At 46.6% G+C, this 14,474-nt stretch overlaps 1 protein-coding gene across 1 annotated transcript in view; it reads left to right on the top strand.

Moving 5' to 3' along the window:
• Nucleotides 1-14,474, top strand: part of LYST (lysosomal trafficking regulator) — a 2,674,875-nt gene that overhangs the window by 1,327,981 nt on the left and 1,332,420 nt on the right. Inside the window, 1 exon segment of the mRNA XM_069234946.1 lies at nt 1,768-1,945. Coding sequence (XP_069091047.1) covers nt 1,768-1,945 — 178 coding nt within the window.

Here is a 14,474-nt window from a genome sequence, read left to right as displayed (position 1 = left end):
ATCTCAATATGACATACTACTACATTATCTTAATACATTTTCTATATTTTGTACATGTTTTCATTTTATTAGTACAATTGTGAATATTGGTAACCACCCTCCAATGGCACATTTTCAAACGTGCACATTATTTTTCTACATTAATTTTCTACATTATTTTTCTCTACATTTTATTATCATTATTCAAAATGCATAAACACTCATTAGTATTTCAAATTAACATATTGGCTTCAACACTCTATAAGTGCAATAAATAAATAAACAATAATTTCCATTCACAGGCATTTCAAACTGGATATATACTGCCCTCCAGAAACTTAGTTGAAACCGAATAGGGTGCCCTTCTCTATGACCTAGTATTGTAGTCAAATGTGGATACCCTGTTCTACAAAAAGACAGACCAAATGAAAGTGGTGGTAGAGATGCTATAACAGCAGCCCTAGATATTCTGCGTTTTCCTAGTCTTAATTTCTAGATTGTATGTGTTTGGCTTTAGGTCATCCTTCGCTTTTCTGTTAAATATTCAGCCATTTTAGGTAATTGCCACCTGGTCACACTCTTTTCAAACTACAAAATCTGTGACGTTAGTAATGTTTTTCCATCTCTATTCAACCGTTCTGTTAACGGGTATTTTTTAATTTAAGATTGATCAGGGAGTATTGGAAGTTCGTTTCCTGGATTTCCGCTGAGGGGTGGGTACATTCAAAATGTTAATTATGGTGTAATCATAGATTGCAAAGGCCTCGTTACAGGCACCGTGATTTTTCATAAGCCTTGGTTCTAAAAAATATTAAGTTGTGTGCCAAATGTTCTGAGGTGAATATTGCATTTCATCAATGAGCGGGGACCAGATGACAGGATAAATGAAAGGTAGTTCAGTGCGTCTCGCTTTTCAGGGCGGACAGTACCCGTAGGAGACTAAGCAGCACATTAAAATCTCCCAATTTAGAGCATTGAAGTTGGCATTCAACATCTTTGTCATAAGGGCACAGGTCAAAGTTCCTCTTAAAAAGGCAGACAACATTACGACCATATACTTCTTGCAAGGGGAAGCACTGCTTTATTTCGGAAATGCAAGGCAAAATGACAAACATTGCAGTAAATAGGCTGATGTAGAAAGCTGAAACTCTTGCAGAACACCGCTTTATAGATATTCAGACGACGCTGCATTCACCAGTAAACAACCTTATAAATACATTATTTTATTCCTCTCCTCTCCCATGCCTATGGCCACATTAAGGCCATGGAAGATACAACTTTACAATCGATGCTTAAGTTATGAATTTACAACAGACGGAAAATGTTAATTTAGCTGTAACATTCAATTTTCAGCTTGTTCCTGTAATTTCACGTTTACACTCTCCTCCAAATGCAGTGTAGGAAAATTTCAATGTACATGCCACTAGGACTGCCAAGACATAAACATTAAACAGTAAAATACTTATAGTCTTTGTTGCAAAATATTGTGGGTATCAGGGTAACATTTTACCGTGTCATTTCAGTAACACTTAAAAAACAAAACGTGGGAAGAACAGCATGTAATATCTCAGGTCTGGCACTAGACAGCAAAATGTGAACACCATTTACCGATAGCTAATACACCAGGAAGCTGGCGAACTGTTTTCATATAATGTGCTTCCTCAGTGAAGCAGTGCAATTTATTTTTAAAATGTTGCGGTTTAGCCATCAGTTTTTAAAAATGTTTTGGCACTAACAAACACCTCGTGATGTAATAGATACAAATAATCTTTCATGTTTTTCTTTTAGGTTCACAGAAGATTCTTCTATTCTGATATGTTGTGGATTGTATGACTTGTTAAGAGGAGCCCTTCTGATCCTACCAGATTTAATGTTGGGAGATGTGATGGATAAACTTATTCATCCAGATATCCTTATTATTCTAGTCAATCACCCTTCTTCAGTGATCCAACAAGGGGTCCTTAAGGTGAGACTGTTTTAATCTATCTATCTGTTGTCTGGTGATGTAGAATACAGTTCACATGTATAATTTGTAGCAGAAACTATTTCTTTTTAACGTTTTTCATTTTATTTCTTCTGAAAAGAAGGGAGCTTTCTTCTTGGCTTCGATGTATACAATGTTTATGTAAAGCTTTGGGTCTGCTTCCTTGGCATTAGCTTCTTTATCCCTGAAATTTTAAGACAATGGCACAAGTCTTCTTGGATCCAATAAATCTTGGAACAGTCCACAGGAGTATTTTTTGTCACTGTTTTCTGTTTGTGGTTTAGGAGTATTCTCCCATCACCACTGGAACGCATAAAAGACTGTTTTACAATTTCTGAGCAGGTCCACGTGGTGGAAGTAAGGGTGCCTCTAGTGTGCTGACAAAAGCACTGAAGAAAGGACTCTCCAGCAAAAAGGGTGCTCCATTGAATGTGCCATACCTTTTTTAGATGGTATTATTGACGCTTGTTCGCCAGTGCTGCTGCCCACCTTGCCAACTACATTTAAGCATGACAGCCATGTTTTACCACTCCAAGATGGGCATTTATATTCAGTCAACCGATGGCAAAGCAGCTTTGGGAAGTGAGGGCTGTGAAAAGCGTCTGGAAAGGCGATGTTACAGAAAGGAAAGCAACCCTTTATTTCTGCAGCCTTCGTTTTTCAAATGCTTTATTCTACACTCGCACCCATTATTCAAACAGGTAATGGCAAATTAATTGGCATGCAGTACAAACCTGTTGGCTTTGACAATACTTGTAAATAATGGAGACTCCCCATGTCATCTCCAGTAATGGGGATGACATTAAAACCGCCATAAGCAACTTATCCTACTGGAAATATCATCTTTGGCACGTCCACAAGAAGGTCATGGACCTGGAAGACTGGTTATGACTCGATTAAGGCACTTTATTGGTGAATGGAAAATTTGGAAAAACATGATGTGAAGGTGTTTTTATTGACACTCCTGCTTTCGCTTCTAAACATGCATATTTCTTCAGCTCTGAAATTCCAATGAATCCGCCATTTTAGAGTACGTCACCCTGATAAAGAACCAACCATATCCTCTTACTGACTGCGTTTTTTATGCCATTGTAGGAATCTGGCTCTCAATATGGTGCTCTAAAAAGAAGTGCACCTTGCAGAGAATCTATTGGATCCTCAGTTGGTTTGCAGAGGCAAAGGTAGATAGGGCTAATGCTTAATTTCGTGGTAATGTGGACAAACAGTTAGGCTTATCAGAGGGTAGCGCTAAGCATTTGTTGTACTCACAGAGGCAATAAATGATACACACATTCAAAGAATAAATCTCAGACCAATTTAGAAAATGAACACTTCTTTTTATATATACGTTTTCAAGCAGAAATACTTTTTAGTTTTAAAAATCGACAGTTCAATTTCAGAGTTCATCAATGTAAACCTAAGGGAGGGAAACACAGTAAGCAAAGAAACACTAAACACTGTAGGAAGCTGGCTCCCGTAAATACTATATCAAAATGAGATATAGTGTGCACAGAGTCCAGGGGTTCACCAGAGGCTTAACAGAGGCTAAATCAAATCATACTCTCTTTTGTGGTAGTGTGGTCGAGCAGTGAGGCTTATCAGAGGATAGTGCAAAGCATTTGCTATACACACACGCTGTCAATACAGGAAGCACACACTCAATGACTAACTCCAGGCCAATGGTTGTTTTATGGCAAATATGTTGTTACATTATTTCTAAAGCCACAAGATTCAGTTTGCAGGTAAGTACATTTGCAAATAAGTTTCAAACATATGTATCAACGCCACTTTGTTTCAAATTGGCAAGTTATACGGTTTTCCAATAAATACAATAATCTGTTTCAAAAGTTGACACTGTACAATTTTCAGGAACAGTTCTGGGGGGAAGAAAAGTTAGTACTGTTTTGAGGTAAGTACAAGACTTATAGTTCCAGTCTCCGGGGGTTAGGATGTCCACAGGTTGGGGTTCAAGTTAACCCCAAACGCCCACAACCAGCAACATGAGGCATGCTGAGTGCAGAGATCAAAGATGAATGATTTACAATGGAGACTGGGAACACTGAATCAGGCCTGTTTTCAGGTAACTTCCCACGTCTTTGGAAGGGCCACAGGTCAGTACCAAACACACACCCTCAGCAGCGCAGGGGCAGCTGGGTGCAGGGTGCACACACATCGTAGGGCCCCCTATGCTTTGAATAGGGGGACCTAGCGGGTCACAAGTAGGCAGCAGGCTGGGCCCAGGAGGTTGGTTTAGGAAAACCACAGGCTGGACAAGGAGGTGGGCCACCTGCTGAGCATTGCTGCACCAGAGGTCGGATTCCCCAAGGCCAGGGGGCTGCAGGTGCAGGAGTAGCTTTTGGCATCAGGAATCTTCATCCAGTTTTCTTGAGGTCAGAGGGGGGGGTTCCGGATTCAGGCTACAGGTGTTGTTGTGCTGGAAAGTAATAGTCAACCCAGGGCAGACACTTTGTCAGAATCGCCTGGGGGCCAGTTCTACTCAGTTGGGCTACCAGTTGGGTTGTGGGCGTTGGTGCGGAGTGGGCAGGACTCACGTATCCGGGGCGGTTCTGGAGTCCTTTGCTAGAATTTCTTTCTAGACAGGGCCGCTGTCCACGGGAGATCTTGGTCCTCTAGGGTTCAGGCTGTCCTCTTGAGGCTTTTAAGAGGTTACTCGTCCTGCAGGATGAGTCGCCTTATTTTGTAGCAGGGCTTCAGAAGCTGAAGACAGGCATGTAGGGCTGGGTCCAAGTCAGTTGGCGTCTTCAGTCTTCTCTACTGGGGGTCTGTAGGAAGTTGGCTCTGTATATACTATCTCAAAGTAAGAGCTAGTGTGCACAGAGTCCAAGGGTTCCCCTTAGAGGTAAGATAGTGGCAAAATTAGATAATTCTAATACTCTATTTTGTGGTAGTGTGATCGAGCAGTAGGCTTATCAGAAGATAGTGTTAAGCATTTGTTGTAAAGACACAGGGAATAAATGAGGAACACACACTCAAAGACTTAACTCCAGGCCAATAGTTTTTACATAGAAAAATATATTTTCTTAATTTCTTTTAGAACCACAAGATTTGAAGTAAATACATAAAATGTAAGGTACTCCACATAGGTAAGTAAGGAACTTTGAATTAGAGCAGTAACATACACAGTTTTAGTTAAAATGGCAATAAGCTATTTTAAAAGTGGACATTGCAAAAATCAACAGTTCCAGGGGGAGGTAAGTATTGGTTAGTTTTTCAGGTAAGTAAAGCACTTACAAGTTCAAGTTCCTGGGCATAGGCAGCTCACCGTTGGGAGTTCAAGGCAACCCCAAAGTCACAGCTCCAGCAACACAGGGCCGGTCAGGTGCAGAGGTCAAAGGAGGGCCCAAAACACATATGCGCTTATGGAGAACATGGGTGCTCCGGTTCCAGTCTGCCAACAGGTAAGTACCTGTGTTTTCGGAGGGCAGACCAGGGGGGTTTTGTAGAGCACTAGAGGGGACACAAGTAGGCACACAGAACACACCCTCAGCGGCACAGGGGCGGCCACGTGCAGTGTGCAAAGCAGGCGTTGGGTTTTTAATAGGAATCAATGGAGGGACTCGGGGGTCACTCTAGCGGTGCAGGCAGGGCACAGGGGGGCTTCTCGAGCCAGCCACCGACTGGGCTAGGCAGAGGGTCGCCTGAGGGTCACTCCTGCACTGGAATTCGATTCCTTCCGGTCCTCGGGGCTGCATGTGCAGTGGTTGGTCCTGGTATCGGGTTCCTTGGTTCAGGCAGCTGCGGTCAGGGGAGCCTCTGGATTCTCTCTGCATGCGTCGCTGTGAGGGTCCACGGGGGTTGTCTTGGAATACTCACGAGGTCGCAGTTGCCTGGGAGTCCTCCCTTTAGTGTTGGTTCTCTGGAGCTCGAGCCGGGGGCGTCAGGTGCAGAGTGTGAAGTCTCACGCTTCCGGCGGGAAGAGTGAGTTCTATAAAAGTTGCAAGAAAGTTGCAAAATTGTTGCTGTTTTTGAACAGAGCCGCTGTTCACAGGAGCTTCTTGGTCCTTCGGGTTCAGGGCAGTCCTCTGAGGCTTCAGAGGTCGCTGGTCCCTGTCAGATGCGTCGCTGTGCAGGTTCTTTGAGTCTGGAGACAGGCCGGTAGGGCTGGGGCCAAATCAGTTGTCGTCTCCGTTGTCTCTGAAGGCTTTCAGGTCAGCAGTCCTTCTTCTTGTTTCAGGTTGCAGGAATCTGATTTCCTGGGTTCTGGGGTGCCCATAAATACTAACTTTAGGGGGGGGTTTAGGTCAGGAGGGCAGTAGCCAATGGCTACTCTTGTGGAGGGTGGCTACACCCTCTTGTGCCTCCTCCTTGAGGGGACGGGGGCACATCCCTAATCATATTGGGGTAATCCTCCAATCTCAAGATGGAGGATTTCTAAAGGCAGGGGTCACCGCAGCTCAGGACACCTTAGGGGCTGTCCTGACTGGTGGGTGACTCCTCCTTGTTTTTCTTATTATCTCCTCCAACCTTGCCGTCAAAAGTGGGGGCAGTGGCCGGAGGGGTGGGTATTTCCACTAGCTGGGATGCCCTGGGGTGCTGTAACAAAAGGCATGAGCTCACTGCCAGCTGTTACAGTTCCTCCAGGGGGAGGTGAGAAGCACATCCACCCAGTACAGGCTTTGTTCCTGGCCACAGAGTGATAAAGGCACTCTCCCCATGTGGCCAGAAACCTGTCTGGTTGTGGCAGGCTGGCAGAAACTGGTCAGCCTGGCACTAGGAGTTGGACTGGTATTCATGGGGCATCTCTAAGATGCCCTCTGGGTGCATTTTACAATAAATTCCACACTGGCATCAGTGTGAATTTATTGTGCTTTGAAGTTTGATACCAAATGTCCCAGATTTCAATGTATCCATTATGGAACTATGGAGTTTGTGTTTGACAAACTCCCAGACCATATACTCTTTATGGCTACACTGCACTTACAATGGCTAAGGTTTTGCTTAGACACTGTAGGGGCATAGTGCTCATGCACATATGCCCTTCACCTGTGGTATAGTGCACCCTGCATTAGGGCTGTAAGGCCTGCTAGAGGGGTGACTTACCTATTCCACAGTCAGTGTGAGGTTGGCATGGCACTCTGAGGGGAATGCCATGTTGACTTAGTCATTTTCTCCCCACCAGCACACACAAGCTGTGAGGCAGTGTGTGGGTGGGGAGAAAATGAGTGCTGACTGAGGGATCCCCAGGGTGGCATACTACATGCTGGAGCCCTTAGAGACCTTCCCTGGCATCAGGGCCCTTGGTACCAGGGGTACCATTTACAAGGGACTTATCTGTGTGCCAGGGTTGTGCCAATTGTGGGAACAAAGGTACAGTTTAGGGAAAGAACGCTGGTGCTGGGTCCTGGTTAGCAGGGTCCCAGCACACTTTCAATTATAACTGGCATCAACAAAAGGCAAAATGTCAGGGGTAACAATGCCAAGGAGGCATTTCCTTACAGGGTCAGATTAGCAGTCCTTCTGTTTTCTTGTTATCTTCTTGAGATGACCAGGAAACTGGTGTGCTAGGTTCTGTGGTGCCCCTAAATACTAGATTTAGGGGCATTGGAGCTGTTAGAAGGCAGTAGCCAGTAGGTTAGATGGCTACTGCCCCTGAGGGTGGCTAAGCCCTCCGGTGTCCTATCCCCTTGCGGAGGGGTACACAGGCCTAACCATATTGGTCCTTGTCCTCCAAACCAAGATGGAGGATTCTGCAAGTAGGGGGTCACTTCAGTTGTGGACACTTTAGGGGTGGTCTTAGCTGAAGTAGTCACTCCTCTTTGTTTTTCCTAATTTTCCCTTCGCACCTGCTGCCAAAAGTAGAGCTTTATCTGGGGGAGTGCATCTCTGCTAGCTGCAGTGCCCTGGGGCACTATGACAGGAGGCCTGAGCCTTTCAGGCTCACCGCCAAGTGTTACAGTTCCTGCAGGGGGAGGTGTGAAGCACCTCCACCCAGAGCAGGTTTTGTTTCTGGCCTCAGAGAGCACAAAGGCCCTCACCCCATGGGGTCAGAAATGTGTGTGCTAGTGGCAGGCTAGCACAGACCAGTAAGCCCTACACTAGAAGGTTAGGTAAAATACAGGGGGCATCTCTAAAATGCCCTTTGGGTGCTTTTTACCATAAATCCAACACTGGCATCAGTGTGGGTTTATTGTACTGAGAACTTTGATACCAAACTTCCCAGACATCATTGAAGCCATCATGGCGCTGTGGAGTTCGTAATGACATACTCCCAGCCCATGTACTTAATATGGCCACACTACACTCTCAGTGCCCAAGAATGGCCTTAGACACTGTAGCGGCATATTGCTCATGGAGCTATTCCCTCATCTGTGGATTAGTGGTCCCTGCCTTAGGGCTGTAAAGCTTGCTAGAGGGGTGACTTTCCTATGCCACAGGCAGTGGGTTATGGGCATGGCACCCTGAGGGGGATGCCTTGTCAACTTTACCTTTTTCTTCCCATCAGCACACACAAGCTGCATTGCCAGTGTGCATGTGTTTGATGAGGGGTCCCTTAGGGCTGCACACTATATGCTGCAGCCTTTAGGGACCCTTCCTGGTCACAGGGCCTTGGTACTACTTGTACCTTTTACAAGGGAATTAGCTGTGTGCCAGGGGTGTGCCAATTGTGGGACAATGGTACAGTTTTAAGTAAAGAACACTGGTGCTGGGGCCTGGTTAGCAGGATTTCAGCACACACTCAGTCAAGTCAGTATCAGATATCAGGCAAAAAGTGTGGTATCTGCAAACAAATGGCCAGTTTCGTACAAACACATATTGATAACTCTTGGTAGCAGTCTTGTAGGCCTGAGGTAAGTACTAGGCAAGGGTCGGGACCGCACCAACAGGTCAATCCGGGTAGCACTGGGGTGGTGGGGTGCAGAAGTGTAGTGCATGTCGGGTGCCCAATATATTTCAATGGCAATTGGTCTCCATGGATTTAGGCTCCAGGCTCCGGCTGAGGGGCCAGTCGCTGGCAACCAACAGGTAGATCACAATCGTGGGGTGTTTGGGGATGTAGGTGCACCTTTGGTCCTCTTCTCCGAGGTGAAAGATACAAGGGTGTTCTTTGGCATCTGGTTATCTAGTCCAGGAGTACTTGTGGTTGGAGGGGGGCGGGGAGGTCCTGTGTTCTGAGGCTGTAGTTGTCGCCGGGGAGTCCAGGAGGGGTAAACCACAGTAGGTTCAAGCTCAGGAGACCTGAGATATGTTGTTGACACCAAGGATCCTCTTCAACTCAGGACGGCAGCGATGTGTGCATTGGTTACTTTAGTGTCAGGTTTCTCTCACCACATAGGCTGAGGGAGAGGGAGCCTGCGTGCAGAGGCTGCCGGCAACCTCAGGGTGTCCAGGTGGGGTGAAACCTTGATGGACTCTGGACAACTGGGAGAGCGTGTTGGCACCAGAAGTCCACTCCCAATCGGGTCGGTGTCAGCGGGTGCAGTGGTGTCTTTAGGTGTTGGTTCTTTGCGGTTCCACAGATTGCAGAGTCCTTTCCTAAGAGTTGGTTGGTGAGCAGTTCCGATGCTCACGGGAGACTTGAGTCTTTTTTTAAGGCAGGCAGTCCTCCCAGATTTCTGTAGGTTCAGCTGCAGGATGAGGCATCTCCAGGTGCAGAGTCTGTTGAGTGCAGAAAGGTTGGCGGGGTTGGCACCAGGTCAGCAGCTGCTTCTTCTCCTCTTCTGCAGGTGCGTCTCTTCTTTGTTCTCTTCTTCTGAGACCATCAGAATCTGAGCTCTGGGTATCAGCGGTGCCACCCAAATACTCAAATTAGGGGGGCTACGTGAGTGCCTGGTGGTAGTCAATGGGCTGACCGCCTGGAGGGTGACTACAGCCTTTCCATGACCACTTCCACTGAGAAGTGGGCAGAACCCTAACCCTGTTGCCTCATTCCTTACAAACAAAGATGGAGGAATTCAAAAAGTGGTGTCCACTTCATCTCGCCCACCTTAGGAGTGGGACTGGCATGAAGTGGGCACACTGTTTAATCTGCCTAATTTTCCTGCCTGTTCTGCCACCAAAGTTTGTGTCAGGGCAGGGGGGGTCAGTCATCTCTACCATTTGGAGAGTCTTGGGTCACATTACAAAGGCGGGTAGGCCTTTGAAGCTTCCCGCACTGAAATGTCCATCCTGCCTGGTTGAGGTGTTAACACCCCACCCAGTGCACGCTTATGTCTCTGGCCCTCAAGAGCACTGGCTCTCACCTTGGGAGGTAAGAAATGTGGCTAGGGTGGCAGAACTGTACAGGACCAGTCAGTAAACATACCAGTAATTGGTAGGTTGTCATGGGGCATCTCCAGGGTGCCCTCTGGGTTCAGGTATTGGTGAATCCAACACTGGCATCAGTGTGGGCTCACCAGTACGAGATGTTTGATACCATCATAGTGAAGCCATCATGTAGGTGGGGAACTCGTATTGACTAATGTTCAGCACATGTATTTAAAATGGCTTTCCTGGTCCCTTACTATGTCTAAGAATCAACAAAGCAGGGGCATATCTTCTCGTGTAGATATGCCCTCACATGTAATATAATGCACCCTGCCTTAGGGCTGTAAGGCCTGCTATAGGGGTGACTTACATATATTGCATGCAGTGTTAGGAGACATGGCACACAGGCTGTCTTCCATGTCATGTTTTTACTTTTGTGTGCACCAAGACACGCAGCCTGCAATGACAGCTTGTACTGGGTGAGGGGTTCCCTTAGGGTGGCACAATTTGTGGTGCAGCCCTTAAAGACCCTCTTTAGTATCCCAGACATTAAGTTATAGGGGTCCCATTTACTAGGGACTTACAGTGGGCAATAAAGGTCTTGCCAATTGGGAAAATAGACTGTGCAGTTTTGGGGAAGAGATCTGGCACTGGCGACCTGGTTGGTAGGACCCCAGTGCTCTTTCAGTCAAAATTACACCAGAAATCAGGCAAAAAGTGGGGAGATGACCATGTCAGAGGAAGCACTTTCCTATGTGACTCCCTCCCAAATAAAAGAGGATTAAACTAACCCTTCCCAGGAGAGACTTCATCGTTTAAGGGGAAGAACCTGGAAAGGCCATCTGCACTGGCATGGTCAGTCCCAGGTCTGTGTTCCACTTCAAAGTCAATTCCTACAGGGAGATAGAACACCTTAACAGTTTGGGATTTTCACCCTTCATCTGCAGAAGCCATCCGAGAGAGCTGGGGTAATTTTGAACAAGGAAGTGAGAGCCAAACAGGTATGGCCTCAACTTCTTCAGGGACCAAACCACTGCAAAGACTTCCCTCTTGATGGCACTCCAATGCTGCTCTCTGGGGAGTAACCTCCTGCTAATAAAAGCAACAGGTTGGTCATGGCCATCATCATTGATTTGGGACAAGACTTCTATTCCACTTTCAGAGGCATCTGTGTGCACTATGAACTGCTTGGCGTATTCTGGAGATTTTAGAATAGGTGCTGAGCACATTGCTTTTTTTACGGTGTCAAAGGCCTTTTGACAGCTCACTGTCCAGTTCACGTTTTTGGGCATCTTTTTGGATGTCATTTGTGTGCGAGGTGCCACAATGGTGGCATATCCTTTCAGCAGAAACCTCCTATAGTACCCCGTCAAGCCAAGGAATGCCCAGACTTGTGTCTGGGTTGTTGGAGCTATCCAGTCCTGAATTGACTGGATCTTGGGTGTTAGTGGTTGAACTTGGCCTCCACCTACAAGGTGTCCCAAGTATACAACCTGACCCTGTCCTATCTGGCACTTGCTTGCCTTGCTGCTGAGGCCTGCCTTTCTCAGAGCATCAAGGACCGTTCCAAGGTGGATCAGGTGATCCTGCTAGGTAGAACTAAAGACAGCAGTATCATCAAGATATTCTGCACTAATTCTTCTAGGACTTTGTTCACCAACCTCTGGAAGGTGGCAGGGGTATTCTTCAGACCAAAGGGCATAACAGTAAACTGATAGTGCCCATCAGGAGTGGTGAATGCTGGCTTTTCTTTTGCTCCAGTGATCAGACATCTCTGTCAGTACCCTGAAATGAGATCAAAAGTAGTGAGATACTTGGCTGCCCATAGCCTGTCAAGCAGTTCATCAGCCCTAGGAATTGGGTGGGCATCTGTTTTGCCACAGAATTGAGACCCCTATAGTTGACACAAAATCTCTTTTCTTTCTTTCCACTCTGGGCATGAGGGTTGGGGAGTAAAATATCTATGCCGGCATAAGGACTTTCCGAGGGCTTAATGACCCCCTGTTCCAGCATCTTGCTTACCTCAGCTTTGAAGCTCTCCTTGACATGATCAGACTGTCTATAGTTTTTGTTCTTGACAGGAAAGCTAGCCCCAGTGTCCACATCAAGTGTACACCAGGTAATCTGACCAGGGATCAAGGAGAATTGCTCAGCATAGTAAAACAAGACTTTCTTGCAGTCTTTCTGCTGTTGGTCAGTGAGGGTGTCTGAAAAGACCACTCCTTCAACTGAGCCATCTATGTGGTTGCTGGAGAAGAGATTAGGTAGAGGTTCACTATTAGCTTCCTGTCCCTCATCATTGACCATGAGCATGGCCATCTCAACTCTTTAATGATTGGGTTTAATCTGGTTTACATGGATAACCCTTTTGGGTTTCCTGCAAAAACCAAAGTCCACCAGGTAGGTGACTCCCCCTTTTCTCTCTTCGATAGGGTAGGGTCCACTCCACTTGTCTTGGAGGGCCTAGGAGCCACAGGCTCCAAACCTACACCTTCTGCCCTGGTTGGAACTCCACCAGTGCAGCCTTTTGGTCATACCAGAAATCCTGAAGTTCTTGACTGGCCTCTAGGTTTTTAGATGCTTTTTCCATGTACTCATCTATTCTGGAGTGAAGGCCAAGTACATAGTCCAAAATATCCTGTTTGGGTTTTCTGACACGTCTCTGCCATCCCTCCTCCACAAGACTATGTGGTCCCCTTACAGGATGCTCAAACAGAAGTTCAGAGGATAAAAACACCTACTCCCTTTTGTGGCACTTCCCTGTAAGCACAAAGCAGGCATGGCAGTAAGACATCCCATCTCCGCTTGAGTTTTTCAGAGTCCACCAATCATGCCTTGCAATGTCTTGTTGAATCTCGCAGCAAGGCCATTGCCTTGTGGGTGATATGGAGTAGTGAACTTATAGGTAACACCAAATTCAGCCCACATGTGTTTCTGGTAGCCAGACTTGAAGTTTGTACCTCCGTCTGACACCACCTCCTTTGGAAAGCCTACTCTGGTAAATATACCAATGAGGACCCTAGCTATGGTAGGGGCAGTAGTAGTCCTCAGGGGAATTGCTTCAGGGTACATGGTTGCATGATCCAGTACAACCAGTATGACTCTGTTCCCTGATGCAGTTGGAGGATCAAGGAGACCAACAATGTTAGTCCCTACCCTTTCAAAGGGAACCCCAACCACTGGAAGTGGAATTAAGGGGTGCTTTGCATGGCCACTTGTCTTGCCACTGGCTTGATAGGTGGCACAGGAGTAACAAAACTCCTTCATTTTCTGGGACCTAACTGGTCAGTAGACGAGATTCACCAACCTACTCCATGTTTTGGCTGGTCAAGATGCCCAGATAGGGGGGTATCACGGGCCAGAGTGAGAAGAAACTCTCTAAACTGCTGATGCACTACCATTCTCCTAGAGGCAACAGGTTTGGTGGTCTTTGGCCTCAGTGTAAAGGAGTCCCTCCTCCCAATATGTCATGTGGGAGCCACTGATATCTCCCTTTTCGTGATCAGCAGCTTGCTGTCTCATGCCTTCAAGAGTGGGACACAGGTCCTCTGTTCCTGGCACAGATCCTCCCTTAAAGGGTCCAAGAGCTCTGCCGTGGAAGGCTCAAGCTTCTGGGGCTCAATTCCCTCTGGGACTGACAGCTATTCGCCCGGAAGAAGAGGGAACCTGCTTTGGTATCTGTTTTGAAGATGCCCCTCAGTCTTCTTGCCCTTTCTCTTGGTAGGTTGGGCCATTATTCCAGACTCCAACTCTTACTTTTTTTAAACTGGGCTTTGTGCTCTTGTTTTGATGCACACCCATTCAGGTATACCCAACATAGCTGCATTGGGTCTTTCTTTCAACCTCAGCCCTTGCTTAGGACTCCAGATAATGTCCTAGCAGACATTGTACATGTATTACATAAGATACCACCACCTTCTTTTGGTCAGTAACCTCTCCCCCATTCTAAGGATGCCATCGCCATGGGATATACCGTAACCTGATTATCAGCATTGAGGACTGTATATGTCTCACAATTCAAATACTAATCTGAGGACAGCAGTTGCTCAGTCACCATGGTGACACTGGCACCATTGTCTCTCAGTGCTTCAACCCTAATGCCATTAATAAGTGGCTATTGTTTGTAACTCTCCAGATTGCTAAGCCAGATAGCCAGGGCAGCTACACCTATGCCACCCTTTGAGATTAAAGTTGCCTCAGTAGGCTCACTGACGTGGTCAGGGCCTACCTGGAATCCCATCTGGAGACTTACCACTGCATTTACTGCAGGTGCATTAGAGCCATTTTGTTGTGGGGACAGGCAGGG

This window comes from Pleurodeles waltl, chromosome 5 (assembly GCF_031143425.1).
Source record: "Pleurodeles waltl isolate 20211129_DDA chromosome 5, aPleWal1.hap1.20221129, whole genome shotgun sequence".
Classification (NCBI taxonomy): domain Eukaryota; kingdom Metazoa; phylum Chordata; class Amphibia; order Caudata; family Salamandridae; genus Pleurodeles; species Pleurodeles waltl.
The sequence above is the reverse complement of the archived record's forward strand: the minus strand, read 5'-3'. Positions and strand labels throughout refer to the sequence as shown.